The following is an 18156-nucleotide window of genomic DNA, read 5'->3' on the forward strand; positions in this document are numbered from 1 at the left end:
TTCCCGCTCAGGTTGGGGAATCCACTCCTGGTGGTCTCTCTCCAAGTGGTTAGGCTCCTTCATAAAGGAAGTAAGTGAAGGCAAACTCTCAAACACAACGAGAAAGCATAAAATAAAACCTTCCAGCTAAGGTTGAAACTAAAAACTGATGTGAGGAGATGCCCAGGAAATAAATATAAAAACACTAAAAAAGAGATGATTCTGAAGAGGTTGTTCTACCTCTCTGGATGAATGCTCCAGTCATACACCGACTAATGGGAACAAATTTTGGGCTCAAAGAAACGCATATGTGTTTCGCAGGTTGACCCTACTTCCTCAGGTCAGTGAACAGTTGTACCAGGTGGCTTCTATGAGTTAGGAACAAGCCCTGTTAGGTTGTCTCTTAGAAACTCCGTATGGATAGGCCATGGAGAATTACCTTGTGGTGGGAGAGGGGACCAGGAAGTAGACTTCCGGCTGCCATGTTCCTCCATCAGTCTGCTATTAAGTGACAAGACATTTCAGCGTGATGCGGCAGGCTTCAATCTGTCAAAAAACAAAAACCAATAAAATGATATTGGGTTGAATAGTGAAGTAAAATTGATTATGTTACAACAAAATGGCCACCTGTAAACCATTTTGCCACACTCCCTTTGTTCTACACATTTAGTCTTAAAAAACTAGTTCTCTTCTTTCACACGGTTTCATGGGTTTGGAATGTGCTACTAGGGATGATTTGTGGCGTCTTGTAGATAAGAGATAGCGCCGTGTGGATCTCATCAGTCAAACTAACCTTAAATTATACAAGCTACTGCTGAAGCAAATACATCTAATAATAATTGACTAACTGACCTCATCTACTTAAATATTTATGTGTATTCAGTTATGCAGTATTGTGTGTTCCAATAGTTAGCTTAGATATTTTGTAAGGACCTAATCGGGGTCAAGGTAGGAGGAATAATTGTAATAATTGTAATATGTAATATGTATATAGCTATAGTATATAGTATATAACTTCTGTTCAGAGCCTTCCTCGACAGACATTGTATCGTCTCCTGTACAGTAAATAAACCAATTCCAAGAGACTGATTGGCTGTATGTCAGATTCTTCAACTAAAATTCTTGTCCCAAAATTTTGATAAGATGACCCAAAGCAAGTGTGTTATGTGTGAGCTGTGTATGTGGCAGCTGATACTTAAAGGGCCACAGCTAAAAAAAAGTGAGCAGTTAAAAGCTGACAAAACCAACAGGTTTTGGACTAGTTCATCTCCTCATGGGGTATTCTCAGGATTTTCTGCATTTTCAAAAGCATTTTCTGAATGGCAGTTGCTAAGTCTAACTGCCAAATAGTGTGCAATTAAGTAGAAATGCTGGCTGGTTGGTATCTTACTATTTTAAACTTAGCAACTGACATTCAGGAAATGCTTTTGAAAACAAAGGAAAACCTGACAATCCCCCATGAGGTGATGGACTAGTCCAAAACCTGTCACTTGTGTCAGATTTTAACTGCTTACTTTTTTTTGCTATAGTGGTCCTTTAAAGGGGAACTGAAGATAGAGGTATATGGAGGCTGTCATGTTTATTTCCTTTTAATCAATACCAGTTGCCTGGCAGCCCTGCTGGTCTATTTCTCTGCAGTAGTATCTGATTAAAACCAGAAACAAGCATGCAGCTAGTCTTGTCAGATCAGACTTATAAGTCTGAACCACTGAAACACCTGATCTGCTGCATGCTTGTTCAGGGGCTATGGCTAATAGTATTAGAGGCAGAGGATCAGCAGGGCTGCCAGGCAACTGGTATTGTCTAAAAGGAAATAAACATGACAGCCTCCATATACCTCTCTCTTCAGTTCCCCTTTAAATTGCATCATCCTGCGGATCAGACTACAAGGGGCAGGGCACAGACTGAATCTCTCTGGAAAGTTGCAGCCTATTGCGTTGACAGTCTGTGGAGCAGAAAATGATTAGTATCTGGGCAAATACTGCCAGTAGTTTTAAAGAGAATCTGTATTGTTAAAATCGCACAAAAGTAAACATACCAGTGCATTAGGGGACATATCCTATTCTCCTCTGTCACAATTTCGCCGCTCCCTGCCGAATTAAAAGTAGTCAAAAACAGTTTTAAAAAGTTTGATTATAAACAAACAAAATGGCCACCAAAACAGGAAGTAGGTTGATGTACAGTATGTCCACACATAGAAAATACATCCATACACAAGCTGGCTGTATACACCCTTCCTTTTGAATCTCAAGAGATCACTTGTGTGTTTACCTTCTGTCCCCTGCAGCTCTCATCCACTGAATACTAGTGACAGGCTGCAGACAGCTCTGCCTGTATCTGTAATTCCTCAGTATGTCAGCCAGCTCCTTTCACTCCTTGTCAGCCAGCTGTTCTGTCACTGATAAGAGAGAAGAGACACTGCTGGCTTATGTAAATAACACACACACACTGGAGTGTGCATAGAGGGGCCTGGAGAGGGGTGTGCATAACAAACAGACAAACAAACACAGAACATTTATATTGCGCTTTTCTTTTGGCAGACTCAAAGCGCCAGAGCTGCAGCCACTAGGACACGCCCTATAGGCAGTAGCAGTGTTAGGGAGTCTTGCCCAAGGTCTCCTACTGAATAGGTGCTGGCTTACTGAACAGGCAGAGCCGAGATTCGAACCCAGGTCTCCTGTGTCAGAGGCAGAGCTCTTAACCATTACACCATCCAGCCACTGCAGATCAGCACGGAAGAGTTGGCTGCCTTCCAGACACAGGGCGACAAGTCCGACAGGGGAAAGATGCATTGATTTATTACAGAGATGGTGATAGTAGAAAGTGCTGCAGTAAGCCAGAGCACATTAGAATAGGTTTAGGAACTTGTAGGATGGTAGAAAATAGTCTCTATAACTTTAACACCTCCATTGAATATGAGGGCCAACAGATCCTGATTACTATGGGCAGATTGTGTAGGTAAACTCTCATACTATACATGGTGGAGGTAAAATTGGTTGGCCAATTAAAATTGAAGGTGTGTTTTAGACTTGACTTTTGTCCTGTCAAGTTAGTGGTAATGACCTAGCAGGACTTCAACAGCCATAATTATTTGTACAGTTTATTGTGTAGCTAATTCTGCATCTGCTTATTTTCAAAGGCTCGTCACAAAATGGATAATGAGATTAACAATCGACCTTCAGAAGTTATAGAAGATGGAAGGTAAGTTAGGTTCTGTAGACCTATTAAGAATTAAAAAACAAAAACAAAAAACATGCATTGATTGTCACAGACCCATGCCTGGAAATTCCGGCTTGTATAAATCCAGCTTTGATGATGCCAATGGATGCCTAATGATGTATTACTCAATTAGCTCTTTCCAGAGTATGTTGAGCAATTCACACCTCTGAAGCTGCAATAATCTAATGGCCCATACTCACGGGCTACAATTGTCGCCGCAACCACGTGTCACAGCGTGTTGCGGCGACAGGTCGCCCGTGAGTATGAGGCGCGCTCCCCGAATCGTCGCTGCTGTCGCCAGGCGATTGGCGTGGTCAATCGCATGGCCACAGTTGCTGCCGCAACTTCGTCGCAACTGTCGCTAGTCCGTGTGTGTATGCGGACTAGCGACAGCAACCATTTGAGAATACATGGCGCTTCCGGCGGGGGAACGTCGCTTCACTGATCCCTGTTCCGCGTGAGTATGCGGAGGGACCTGGTGACGAGCTGTCGCCGAACTGTCGCGCACACGCTCCCGTGTGCTAGCGACAGGCTTCAAAAGTAGCCCGTGAGTATGGGCCATTAAGGTTGCCATATTTGGTGATGGGCAAATTCAACCAAGAGACAAATCTCTCTGTGATCGAATCTGATTAAAGAGAGATCCGTCGGCTGGCCATACACTGCAGGCCGATTCCCGAAATAAGGCTCAAAATTTTGTGGCCGCAATAAAAGGTCAGTGGTCTACTGCTCCAAAATAGTGCGTCGAGAACTATCGGTTGCGAGGGGATTATGAGTTATTATTATTATTATTTATTGTATTTATAAAGCGCCAACATATTACGCAGCGCTGCACATTAATTAAGGTATCACCCGATGCCATTGCGTGAGTCAGGCACCTGGTGGTGCAGCTAGTAAATATATTGGTAATTTAATAATCGAACCTGCTGAGCATAGACTGGGAAAATCACTAAATGTAAGGATACCTATACAGGCACATAATAATGACTCATAAATACTGAATTACTGGTGGTATAAAGCAAGCAATAAAAATGGGGTTTAAATCAAGTAACGTATTATAGACTCCGGTTAGGCCCTGTTCACACTTGCGTTTTGGCATGCAAACGGACCGGATCCGGATTGTATCAGGACCTGATCCGGATTGGGACCGTATAGTTCCGATCCGGATCCGGTCCGTTTGCATCAGGACTGCTTCAGGCTGCCACCCGAATCCGTGGGGGGAAAAAAAAACAAAACAAAACAAAATACCTTAAAATTTGTTGGGGTCAGCAGAAGGTGCACCTGTAGAATCAGGTCCTCCGCTGTAGGCCTCACCTCCACCTCCGACATTCTGCCAAACAGCTCCAGCACGTGTGTCACTGCTGCTCCACTCCAGATATGCTGGGCCCATGTGTCCCCATCCGAAATGGCTGCTATGATACGCATAGGAAGTGGGGTAGAACGTCCGGTGTTGTCTCCAGTGTGTTCTGTGCTTCCGTTTCCCATTGGTTTTCTATATCCGGATGGTGCAGTCAGGCTCCGGTCCGGGTGCGTCAGCCGGATGAGCCGGACCAAAAAATAGCGCATGTTGGAAAAGTGTCCGGAGTCCTGATCCGGTCCGGCTCCGTACTGTACGGAACGGACGCGTGTGAACGTCCGCATAGCTTTTGCATTGCTATGCGGAACGTACGTTCCGTTTGTACAGTATACGGTCCGGATCCGATCAGGCAAATCCGGACAGGGAACGCTAATGTGAACCGGGCCTTAGGAATCAATTGATTTACAGCACAAATGACATTCTAAATAATGAAAAGAAAATGTCATTAGTGTCTTAATTTGTCTTGATTCAGGTTTAAGAAAACGAAGTGGAAAAACATCCATGTTGGAGACATTATAAGAATTCACAAGAATGAATTTATCCCGGTTAGTATTTACCATAAACTTGATAAGCATATTTGAGATTTAAGATGAACTCTGCTAAACTGAAGCTGGGAGTGTCCTGATTCTCTCATTCCATAATCCAGTATGTAAGCTTTGTGATTACAGTCAAGTGTTGATAATCATGCAGCTCTTTGTAATTGGACTGCAAAGGAGCTATTGTTGCAGTATGCATGTCGAGCTTTATGCTGGGTACACACGATGCATTTGTTCGGTCAATTTTCCGTCCAATCGATTTCCAATTTGATTTTCTGATCGATTTCCGTTTCAATATTCTTACCTTTTCCATTCACTTCAAGAGAGTTAGGATAGATACAATTGTTTTTCTCATCCATATATTTTCACCTCGGATGCCCTTTAAGAAAACTTTACAAATTAATCCACCGATTTGTTTTTATTTTTCTTATTGGGTATCACTTTAAGGATCTATGCATGTAAACTGTAGACATGCAGGCCCCTGCTGCCTTGTCAGTTTCCTTATAGGGGTGTGATAAATGGTAATAATAATTTTGAAAAAAATGATCTGAAGAAAACCAAGAATTGAGCTGCTAATGTTTTAGATGACCTTTCTCCATTTCAGAACTGTGGTAGGAAGTAAGGCTTACATGGGTCACTTTAATGTCTAGGATGGATTTCATGTCACAGACAGTTCCTGAGACAACACAAGAGAATATTAGACATGAACAGTCTGTTCTTGTTCATGTTCCAAGTCATTCAACCGCTGCTTAGTAAACACTGTTGCCTATCTTTGTGTTTATCTTCTTCTATAGGCGGATATGCTGCTGCTGTCCAGCTCAGAGCCAAACAGCTTGTGCTATGTGGAGACAGCCGAACTTGACGGGTGAGATTTCATTATTCTATCGAACAAAACATCAGTTCGTCATGTAATTGTCTCGAAAACAATCCAGTCCTGGTTCCTTAAGTAGGCCAAAGTTAAAGCGGAACTGCAACCACAGCCCATTTTATTTATTTATTTTTGTAAAGTTTAGATTCAGAGCAGGATTAGAACTCTTGTTTTTGTTTTTGCTGCCTGCATTCCTGTTTCAGAGATTATTGCCACTTCCTGTCACCAGTGACATCACAGGAAGTGAGGGTAAATCTCCAGAACAAGGTTACAGGCAGTAGGCCTAACAGCTATTCTGAGGCCCCTTTTTACACTGGAACGTTTTCATTGCATTGCGTTACCCTTTTTTTTTACCGCAGGGTGACGCTAAAGAAATGAAAGCCTATGGGGCCTTTCATACCTACCGCAGTGCGATGCAATGCGTCAGAAGTATAAAATTTGACGCAACAGCAACATCTTGTTATCGGCGAACACCCATGGCGACGTTTAGCGACCGGAAGTCCTGTAAGTTTATAGTGGCGCAGAGATTTTAAAATGTTTGGCGTTCACATTACGGTGTGCATACGTGGAAGCGGATTTTTTCAATACACTTCTGCGCAATTCTAATTTCTGGGCTGCTTCTTCCGCATATGACGCGGATTACGTCACACGCCGGCCGCCTCGCGTCATCACGGCGGCCGGCGTGAAAGTACTGCGCATGCGCGAACAAGCGCGCATGCGCAGTACTTTCACGCCGGCCGCCGTGATGACGCGAGGCGGCCGGCGTGTGACGTAATCCGCGTCATATGCGGAAGAAGCAGCCCGACACTCGGGAGAGTGTCGCCCGGGCTGCGGCCTGCCAGCCATTCCGGAGCAGGGAGAAGGAGAGGAGCCAGGACGCCGGCGTGGGACCTCCCGACCAGCACTGGGCTGGAAAAAGCCCCTGGTGAGTACAACTTTCCTTTTTTTTCTGAGCTCGGAGTCCCTTTAAAGAGAACCCGAGGCGGGGTTCTCACAATGAAATTCCCATACAGAGGCTGGGTTTGCCTATAGAGCCCAGCCTCTGTTGCTAATCAGATCCCCCCTAAATCCTGTGCTCAGCCAGACTCCATAAATCACAGCCGCGCTGTGCGGCTGTGTTGACCTTTGTAACGTCAGTCTCGGCGCTCACCCGCCTCCTGCATCGCTCCGGTCTCCGCCCACGTCCCTTCCCTCCAATCAGCGGGGAGGGAAGGGACGCGGGCGGGACCGGAGCGATGCAGGAGGTGGGGGAGAGCGGAGACTGATGTTCTAAAGGTAAACACAGCCGCTGCTGACACGCTGCGTGTCGGCAGCGCGGCTGTCATTTATGGGGTCTCTCTGAGCGCAGGGGGGATTTAGGGGAAATCTGACTAGCAACAGAGGCTGGGCTCTATAGACAGACCCAGCCTCTGTTTTGGGATTTTGTTGTGAGGTGTTTGGTGCAACAGTAATGACTTAGAGTGGGACCACCCGAGGAGCAGGAGGTCTTTGGCAGTATGGGAAATACCTCCCTTAGGGAAGTGCAAAAACCTTCCAGCAGCCTGAGAGATCCAAAGGGGTGGAGCCCCAGGCTGGATAGTAGGAAGGACCTGTGGCTGAGTGACACCTGGAAGGTGGGTGTCACAAGCAGGTCTAGAGACTAATCTCTCAATGGAGAGGGATAGCTCTCAAGGTTGGGCAAGCCAGGTCGGCAACACACGGACAGATGAGGTACAGAGACAGAAGGCTGATTCGGTAACCAAGGGCAGGCAGGGTTGGCAACAGGTAATCAGATATGCGTAGGTACCGAATCAGAAAGCAGAGGGATAGTCAGGAATGCAATAGGTCATAACAGATATCAAACAATGCCTATTCTTGGGTGTGAGGTCCGTGGTCTCAACACCCTGGAACTAGTCTGAGGTATAATATGATGGTACACAGTATCCCTAGTCTTGGGTGTGAGGTCCGTGGTCTCGACACCCTGGAACTAGTCTGAAGTATAACACAATGATAACACAGAATCCCTAGTCTTGGGTGTGAGGTCCGTGGTCTCAACACCCTGGAACTAGTCTGAAGTATAACACAATGATTACACAGAATCCCTAGTCTTGGGTGTGAGGGCCGTGGTCTCAACACCCTGGAACTAGTCTGAAGTATAACACAATAGTAACACAGAAGTAATCTGGCTCAGTGTGAATTCCCAGGTCCTCCTGGTTCAAACACACTGTGGGATCTGACTAAAGGTCTGAGTGCTTTCACGTAAGTGTTCGCAACGGCAGACAACCAGCAACTGGCAAGCAAGTTGTACATATAGTTGCAGGACTCTGCCGCCCTGCCCGAGCCACTCAGCCAATCAGGAGTCCAGCAGGAATCAGCTGATCGACCTGATCAGCTGATAGATCTCCTGCTGGTATAAGGTCCTGACTTCTGGCCCGCGCGCGCGTAGCTCTCCATCCATGTGCACTAGAGATCCCAGCCGACCCAGACATGTGTGGCTGCGCGGAAACCGCCCATCTGAACGTGGAGATAGCCGCCCCACCGCCAGACCGCGTGGCGGCATCTCCGCCATTTATTACAGAGAACCCCGCCTCGGGTTCTCTTTAAAGAAGTAACATAGATAAGGTGAAAACGGGTGAAAAAGCTTTGGGAATCCTGCCCAGTGTGTATGCGGTTGAAGAACCCCTGGCTATATTGCATTGTTTTGAACGATTATTTAGACAGAGAGCAAGCTTAGTCTACTGTACCCAAGGTGACGTGACGAGATAAACGCGTGTAACGTGCAGAACATTAATAACCAGGCTTTTTTTACTTGTTTTATTTTGCTGCTTGAACTTTTCATAGTAAATCCATAACAATATAAATCCTAAATAAACAAACCTAAATAAGTACCAGTATTTATAGTTTGTTAAAAGCTGCAAAGTATGCTTGAAAATCATTTAGAAACAATTACTGAACACTTTTAATGAATATAAATATGTCTAAGGGATACTTGATAAAGTTACCCACACTAGAGGGTGCCTGCAACAATGCAGGTATTAATAAAGGGGAACATGCTATAATTAGAGTCACAGGTCTAAATGATGGAATGTGAGGGGAAAGTGCCCTCTAGTGGCCACCCTCAAGTAATGCAGCTTGTGTATTCGTCAAAGTGTTCCAACGGTGGAATCTACTACTGTACTCAACAGATGTTTTCCTACAATTTCACGTATCCAGCACAAAACCAGCATTATCTAACTTGAATGTGTGTACAAATGCATTTCCAGATCCCTCAACAATGGCAAGTTTTACAAATCTAATGACTTTCTCTAACTGGGTTATGTATCGTAACAGAATAACTTGGATATAATCTTACAGCTAGTGCAGATAGGCTCTTCCACTTAAAGCAAATTTGTACTGGCCAGAAGGCAAAAAGTTAAACCTCAGTAGAGGGTAGAGGGAAGCCCACAGGCTTCCTATGTCCTCCTTGACCCCAATACTGTTGGCTGGTACTCTCTGACAGTTTGCAGCCATGCTTCCCTTTGTGAGCGAGCGTGGCCGTACTGTACCTGCATAAGTATGGCCACGGCTGGGCAGCAGCATGGGTCTGCTTGTGATTGAGCGGTTTTGGCTCGTCTATGCTCACGCAGGTGCAGTACAGCTGCGCCCGTTAAAGTGTAACTGTCGGGCATAAAATCAAAAATCAATTCTTTATTTTTATCTGGTAAACAAGTAATAAGGATGCTAACCAGGGAATACAAAAGTTAAAATCTCTATTACTTTTCTTGTTGATAAATGATCATTCCCCAGTTCACCTGACTCTTATTTGGAACACAAAAAGGAAGTTGCAGGGCATGCTGGGTTGTCCTTTTTTTGCTTCTCTACTTCCCCTCAGACTTAACTAATGCAGCCTGATTGGCTGAAGCCTCTTTCCCTCCTGTTTTCCCCTCCCACACCTCTATTACTCTCTGATTGGCCAACATTTCTCATGCTGAGACAATGCACTTTCTATAGTAGAGGGGGGGCAATGCATACGCAATCAGGCAGAGAAGAGTAAGGGAGGAAATTACATCAGGATTGGCTTCAGCGGATCGGTCAGAAACAGTGTTATCAGTCTGCCGACAGATTGTACACATGCTCTACTATCGCTGGAACGCCCACCCAGCGGGAGGGTCTGACGGACCCGTCATTCCTTATAGCAGTGTGTGTGTACGCACCTTTAAAATGGGAAATGCTAAGAAGGATTTTCTCTTTTTTTTTTACTGTAGAAAAATCACTAAAATCAAAATGTGGACAGTGCAATACACATGTTATGGAAGTAGAGCAAGTATTATATGTGTTTTTTTTTCCTGAGATAGTGTGTCTGACAGTTCCTCTTTAATGGCGGGGAACTCGGCCAAGAGAACATCTCACAAGCTCTTGTTGGATATATTCTGAAGGTGTAAGCGCGGCAATGATGGGACAGTTGTACCGCAACACTCCTGCCGCACTGTGAATGTCACATCATGGTGCATTGCAGTGGGGTAAGCTGCATTACAAAGCGGCCGTTGCGCAGCAGCACACCACTGTGAACATGGCCTAGGGCTGTAGTAATTGGGGTCGGGAGGAAAAAAAGGATTGAATCACCAAACATTTGGAACAGCAGCCAAAGTTTTGCATATGGGAGAATTAGGATTTAACTTTTTCCTTCGATTTGTTAAAGTGTATAAAATAAATAAATAAAACGTTTGTGCTATCATTCGTAAATGTGTTTGTCTTTTTAACACATGGATTAGTTTACTACAACTTTTCACTTACAAGAGGTTGTAAAAAGATGTCACTGCACCGTCCCCTCTACAAGATCCTGGATAACACTGTTTATTAATCTCTGAGCTGATAAAAAAAAGCTACAGAAATGAAAAGAAATGACCACAAACCCCCCGAATTCCCTCCCCCGGAATTAAATTGGCAGGGCTAGAGAGTAAACCTGTGTAAAATAAACATTTCAGGAGAGGAGAGGGGCACCAGTGAGTGAAGTATAGAGTCTGTGCCTGATACATGATGAACACAAATGACCTATTTTATAAACAGGAGAGATAGACAAATAAAATGTGTGGGTTTAATGTACAATAGAACAGTTTACATTAAAGCTATACTGCGTGAAAATGGATAGTGAATTTTTCACTTTTTTTTCCTTCTTGTCCATTTAGAAAGTAAGGTAATTTACTAGAAATAAAATCACGCACAAAAAACCTAATGTGCCCTGAAAAAAACAATATATCATTTAGGTGTGATAGGTAGTGATAAAGTTATTGCCAAAGTAATCAGAGCTGCACTGAACTGTGAGGCTACCTACACACCAGGACGTTGCGTTTAGGAGACGTTATAGGGCACATAACATGCCCCTAACGCAATGCATGGTGCTCTCTGATGTGGACGTCAGAGTGAGCCGCGTTGTGCAGCTCACTCTGGCGTCCGTGATGCGTACTCTTGGACGCAGGCGGCATCACGTGGTCCCGCCCGGCCAATCGCCACACAGAGCGGCCGCTCCAGGAAGTAAACACTGCACGTCACACCGCGCAGTGAATATTAATTAGCCATGTGCCTGGCCTGTCTCCACTCCTCCCCAACACTACTGAGCATGTGCGCACAGTGTAACGCGGCGTAGCCGCGGAGAACGCACAGCATGCAGCACTTTGCTGCGTTACAATGTAACGCAACGTGGGCAGTGTGAACAGCCCACTTGTGTTACATTGCTGTGCGTTGGGGGAGCGTTACAGGCTGCACTAACGTGCGCCTGTAACGTCCCTGTGTGCAAGAAGCCTAAAGCTATACTGGGTGAAAATGGATAGTGAATTTTTCATTTTTTTCCCCTTATTGTCCCCTTAGAAAGTAAGGTAATTTACTAGACACAAAATCACCCACAAAAAACCTAATGTGCCCTGAAAAAAATATATAATTTACAGTAGGTGTGATAGGTAGTTATAAAGTTATTGCGAACGTAATCAGAGCTGCACTGAACTGTGACTTAGTAGCTAAGTGTTAAACTGTTTGGGGGACAAAAAAAGAGATACTATCCTAGGTATAGGATACCTAGGAAACACTGGTCTAAGGAAGAGAGTGCAGCATTGCTCACACAAACCTCAGCACAGAGGAGGCATCGGGAGGATGTTTTACTCGTGTCTCACTCTCATAACAGACAATATCCGAGCCATGCAAAGCAGCATCTAGACCAGCCTTCTGTCTGTGGACTAATGACGTAAATGGCTGCTTCACTATTTTTCTACATCAACAGAGATGTGTTTGAATAACTAAAGAAGCTGCATAACACGAACAAACAGCCCTCAGTTTAGGCACGGATTTCATTAAATAGAACATTTTAAATTTCATTGGGTAGGCGAGAAAAACTTTAAAAAAAATAATCAGCCTTTTTTTGCAAAATAAAGAAAAATTTGTACATGGCAAACTTGCCATCTGGCTGCTCAACTCGCCCACCTCCCAGTCTCTTGATAGGCAGTCAGCAGGGAGGCGTGGCTTCAGCTGCTGCAACAATAACTCTGCCCCCTACATGACAACGTTCTGGAATGGCCATCTCAGTCCGCAGATCTGAATATAATTGAAAATCTGTGGTGTGAGTTAGAGAGCTGTCCACAGTGGCGTAGCTTAGGAGCTGTGGGCCCCGATGCAAGTTTTACATGGGGCCCTCCAAGCACTCTATACATAACAATTGATATGGCGTGCCAAAACCTGCCAATGGCAACTACAGTGTCAGAGGTGCAAGAAGGGGATGGGGAACAGTGTGTTAATGATTACCACTATTCAAAGTATCTATACAACTGATTATTATGAGCACAGGACTAATATAGAGCTAATGCTGAAGTTTAGGGAGGGCCCTACGGGGCCCCTCTGGCCCAAGGGCCTCGATGCGGTCGCTACCTCTGCACCCCCTATTGCTATGCCCCTGGCTGTCCATAACCAGAATCCAGACTCTCATTGGAACCTACAGGAAGCGTTTAGAGGCTGTAATTTCTGCAAAAGGAGGATATACTAAATATTGATTTCATTTTTTTATTGTGGTGCCCAAATTTATGCACCTGTCTAATTTTGTTTAAACAATTATTGCTCACTTTCTGTAAATCCAATAAACTTCAGTTCAATTCTCAAATATCACTGTGTGTCACCTATATGATATATTTAGGTGACATTTTTTATAGTAACAACCAACGATTTATACAAGAAAATCATGACGATTAACAAGGTTGCCCAAACTTTCGCATCCTACTGTAAAACTGCCTTTGTTTAGGTACTTGAACTTATCCCAATCAGCAGCTGATACCCCCTTTTACATGAGAAATCTATTCCTTTTCACAAACAGACCATCCGGGGGTGCTGTATGACTGATATTGTGGTGAAACCCCTCCCACAAGAAACTCTAAAGGACCGTGGGTATCCTGGCAGTTTTCTGTCTGTGAACCTTGTTGCATTGTGGGAAATAGCTGTTTACAGCTGTTTCCAACTGCCAAAAAAGCATGCAGCAGCTACATCACCTGCCAACAGTAAAAATGTCACCATGTGATAAATGTCAGAATGTAAATCAGGGAGAGGAAAGATTTTACAATGGGCAAACACTGACTAAATCATTTATACATAATTTTTGTAAAAATGAAGCACTTTTTTATTACATTATTTTTTACTTTTTACTGGAGTTCTTCTTTAAAGAGACACTTAAGCTAGAAAAAAAAGTTTTACTCACCTGGGGCTTCTACCAGCCCCCTGAAGCAGTCCTGTGCCCTCGCAGCCACTCACTAATCCTCTGGTCCCCCGCTGCCAGCTAGTTTCGTTTTTGCCGACAGGACTGGCCATGCGTAGCTTTTTCCGCATTCCCGACTGTAATTAGCGCTATTGCGGGCCGCAACGCGTACAAAAAACGCGTTGCCGCATTACGAACGCATAGATAGACGTGTATTTTTGTACGCGTTGCGGCCCGCAATAGCGCTAATTACAGTCGGGAATGCGGAAAAAGCTACGCGTGGCCAGTCCTGACGGGCCTGTCGGCAAAAACGAAACTAGCTGGCAGCGAGGGACCAGAGGATTAGTGAGTGGCTGCGAGGGCACAGGGCTGCTGCAGGGGGCTGGTAGAAGCCCCAGGTGAGTAAAACTCATTTTTTTTTTCTGACTTAAGGTTCACTTTAAGTTGCAGCATTAGCACATATGATGGTTAACACAATTTATCTTGCAATAGTTGTCTACTGCTGTTAATGTATCATGACTTTGGGTGGAGGGGGGTCGGTGTATAGAGTATATTTATATTTTAAGTATTAATTACAATAAATTAGTAACATGTTTGTAAAAAATAAATAAATAAATAAATAAGCTCTATACATGTGACTTCAATGGTACAATGTTTTCTATACCTGAAACATGGATAAATATAAATGATCTGTTTATATTTTTAGAGAAACTAATCTGAAGTTCAAGATGTCTCTGGAGGTGACGGACCGGATGCTGCAAGATGAGAGATCGCTGTCGGATTTTGATGGTAATATATGGAGGCAGATTGGTGGCAATTGGGAGTATCGGAGGGGCGCGGGAAGACCAGGAAAGCCTCTGGCTTCTCCCTACGGAGATAAGTATCTCTAAGGGCTCGTTCCCACTATCGCGAATCCGCATGCGTCCAATGCATGCGGATTCGCACATGTAATGCAAGTGGATGGGCCTGTTTCCACTGTAGCGTTGTTGAGGTGCGTTTTTTTCAGCGGTAAAAAAACGCACAAAAGAGCCAACTAATTTGCCTGCGAGTGGAATGCATGCGAATCGCCGCTAATGTATTTAATAGGAAATTCGCATGCGGCTATGGTATGCGAATTTTCATGCGAATTCGCATAGGTACCAATGTAAATTCACACAAGCAGTGACATGGTTAAAATCGCATATACCTTCACCTATGCGAATTCGCGGCAAAAAACGCATGGGAAATGGCATCCGCATGCGATTTCATCAGCGGTGGAATCCAGGCGATTCCGCACCGCAATAGTGGAAACAAGCCCTAAAGGTGGCCACACACCATACCATTTTTTAAATATCTTTCCAGTTCAAGAATTGCAATCAGTTTTTCTGATTGATTGTAACTTTTCAAAAATCTGACCAATGTACCACACGTGTGCTCAATGTTTCCCCAATTATGAAAAAAAAATGATTGAAAACTCTGAGTCAATTGCTTGGGAGATCAAGAAGATGTAAGAAAATTGACAATCTACCACACATCATACAATGTTCACAACTAATCAGAAAAATCCACCACTCCTGATCGACTTTTATTGAATAAAAATGTGAAATCAGATTGGATTCCTTCCTCGATTAAGAAAAAAATCTTTTGATTTTTTTTTGGGGGGGGGGGGGGGGGGGGAGGGTTCCAATTGTTTTTATCGAATTGCTGTAAAATCAGATCATTTTATTGTATAGTGTGTGTGGCCACCTTAACTTTTTTTTTTTTTTGAAAGCTACTTTAAAAAGTTGAGCTACATACTCCCCGGGGAACCCATAGCGTCGCGACCCATCTTCCTACCGTGGTAACTCGCGACGGCACACAGTGGGCATGAATGAGCATTCAAACGATCCCACGGGAGTGGCCAGGGTCATAATTGCCGCTTGTCGCAAAACATCATTTAATCGCGAACCTGTACCCACAATGCGTAATCACAGAAACAATAGTTTGTCATGCAAAAAAGTCGCTGTTCGTGAGAAAAATCGTGAGAATAGTCACTTGGTGGGTACGTACCTTTTTAAAGGGAACCTAAACTGAGAGGGATATGGATGTTTCCTTTTAAACAATACCAGTTGCCTGGCAGTCCTACTGATCTCTTTGGCTGCAGTAGTGGCTGAATCAGACACCTGAAACAAGCATGCAGCTAATCCAGTCTGACTTCAGTCAGAGCACCTGATCTGCATGCATGTTGAGGGGCTGTGTGGCTAAAAGTATTAGAGACAGAGGGTCAGCAGGAGTCAGGCAAGTGGTATTATTTTAAAATGAAAAAATCCATTTCCCTCTGTTTAGGTTCCCTTTCAAGGGATAGTATGTGAAGGGATGCAGTAATCCTGAATGCAGAGGAATGTAGACGCACGACACTGAGAGTGCTGTCCTACTCATGACGCTGGTCACTGGGCTCTCTGCCACTGACAAATGCCACCTGATCAGAGAGAAAGGTCACAGCCGGTCTGTGAAAGGGAAAAGGAGAGCAGATCAGCAACTCTCTGACATTTCTGCGTAAAGCTTTTTTTCTGGTTCATGATAAATCTACATATCCCATGCAGGTGGTTTAAACTGGCGGGAAAAAAAAAAAGGTAGTAATCATGGTGTGGTTTTTGATTTCAGAAGTGTAGTAACACAGTTGAACAAAGTTATAATTTAACTAACAAAAAAGGCCAGCCTGCTAAAAAATGGGTGCGACACCCCCACCGTACCACACGCACGACGTGACTCCCTGCAACGTGCTCACGTCTGTGACCTGCTTGCACACGCCCACACATGCGTGGCCCCCAACGCTGTCCGGAATCTGCCTGTGTGCCAGGCACAACGGACACAGAATATATAAGACAATAAAACATATAATTTTGCTAATATCGTATTTTAATATTCATGAGATACAAAGCCAGTTGCATGTGGTCCTGTGTTGGTCATGAAGAGAATCCTAAGACATTACAAGAAAAGTTGTTTAGGTGATACCTCTAAAGGATACCTGACATGATGAGATAGACATGTGTATGTACAGTGCCTAGCAAACAAATAACTATGCTGTGTTCCTATTTTTCTTTCTCTGTCTGAAAGAGTTAAATATCAGGTATGTAAGTGGCTGACTTAGTCCTGAATCACACAGGAAGTGACTACAGTGTGACCCTCACTGATAAGAAATTCCTTTTTATCTCTTTCTTGCTCTCAAAAGCCATTTTCTGCTAGGAAAGTGTTTTATAGTTGGAATTTCTTATCAGTGAGGGTCACACTGTAGTCACTTCCTGTCTGACTCAGGACTGAGCCAGCCACTTACATACCTGATATTTAACTCTTTCAGGCAGAGAAAAAAAAAACACAGCATAGTTATTTGTGTGCTTGGCACTGTACATACCCATGTCTATCTCATCATGTCACATGTCACCTCGGGTAGCCTTTAATTACTAACTGTACAAGATTTCTCTGCAAGCTTTCAAAACTTTGCTTCTTCTTCAGGAAAGCTTGCAAAGAAACCTTGTACATTTAGTCATTAAAAGTATCACCTAAATAATTGTTATTATAGCTTGAGATACAAAGGTAAAAGTTACTATAAATTATAAAATCGCCATTGGAGAAATGTTGTAATTTAATTGAAACAGGCCTAGGCCTTGAGTTGAAGCACACACCTGAAGTGAGAGGGATAAGGAGGCTGCCATATTTATTTCCTTTTAATCAATACAATTTGCCAATCTGGGCTTGAGGGGTGATCTTTTTTTTTTCAACCAAACTACCTATATGTAACTATTTGTCCCCTGCAGGGCTGGTTATCTGTGAAGAGCCCAACAATCGCCTGGATAAGTTTGTGGGGACCCTGTGCTGGAGAGGGATGACCTACGCTCTGGATGCTGATAAGATTCTGCTGCGTGGCTGTACCATTCGTAACACCCAATACTGCCACGGCCTGGTCTTATTTGCAGGTAAGGGGCATGCTTAATTTATTTAGAAAACAGTTGTAGTGTGACACTGCAGACCACAAGGGTAATTTTTTAAACTACCACCTATGTGAGAAGGCATTTGCTAGGCATCAGTAAGGAAGTAGCACCGGCGCAGGAGAATACGCATGGCCAGGCCTGTCGCCGAAAACGAAACTAGCTGGCAGCAGGAGACCGAAGGATCCATAAGGGACTGCGAGGGCACGGGACGGCTGCAGGGGGCTGGTAGAAGCCCCAGGTGAGTGAAACTGATTTGTTTACAGTGGCTTAAGTATCCCTTTAATTTTATTATATCAAGCTCCATTTAATAGGTTATATGATAATTTTTTTTTTTTTACATTTCAGGCGCCGACACAAAAATTATGAGGAACAGTGGAAAAACCAGATTAAAAAGAACAAAAATAGACTATCTGATGAACTACATGGTTTACACGGTAACTTTTTTAACCTCTTGAGGACTGCAGGGCTGAACCCCCCTAGTGACCAGGCAATTTTTAGTAAAAAAGGCCACTGCAGCTTTAAGGCCAAGCTGCAGGGCCGCACAACATAGCACACAAGTGATTTCCCCC

At 44.0% G+C, this 18156-nt stretch overlaps 1 protein-coding gene across 2 annotated transcripts in view; it reads left to right on the forward strand.

Moving 5' to 3' along the window:
• Window positions 1–18156, forward strand: part of LOC137530260 (phospholipid-transporting ATPase IC-like) — a 173726-nt gene that overhangs the window by 106519 nt on the left and 49051 nt on the right. For both annotated transcript variants that reach the window (XM_068251295.1, XM_068251296.1), the window contains exons 6-11: window positions 3119–3180; window positions 5025–5097; window positions 5883–5953; window positions 14347–14429; window positions 17414–17572; window positions 17933–18021. In XM_068251295.1, coding sequence (XP_068107396.1) covers window positions 3119–3180; window positions 5025–5097; window positions 5883–5953; window positions 14347–14429; window positions 17414–17572; window positions 17933–18021 — 537 coding nt within the window. The remainder of the gene's footprint in view (window positions 1–3118; window positions 3181–5024; window positions 5098–5882; window positions 5954–14346; window positions 14430–17413; window positions 17573–17932; window positions 18022–18156) is intronic.

This window comes from Hyperolius riggenbachi, chromosome 1 (genome assembly GCF_040937935.1).
Source record: "Hyperolius riggenbachi isolate aHypRig1 chromosome 1, aHypRig1.pri, whole genome shotgun sequence".
NCBI classification, from domain to species: Eukaryota; Metazoa; Chordata; class Amphibia; order Anura; family Hyperoliidae; genus Hyperolius; species Hyperolius riggenbachi.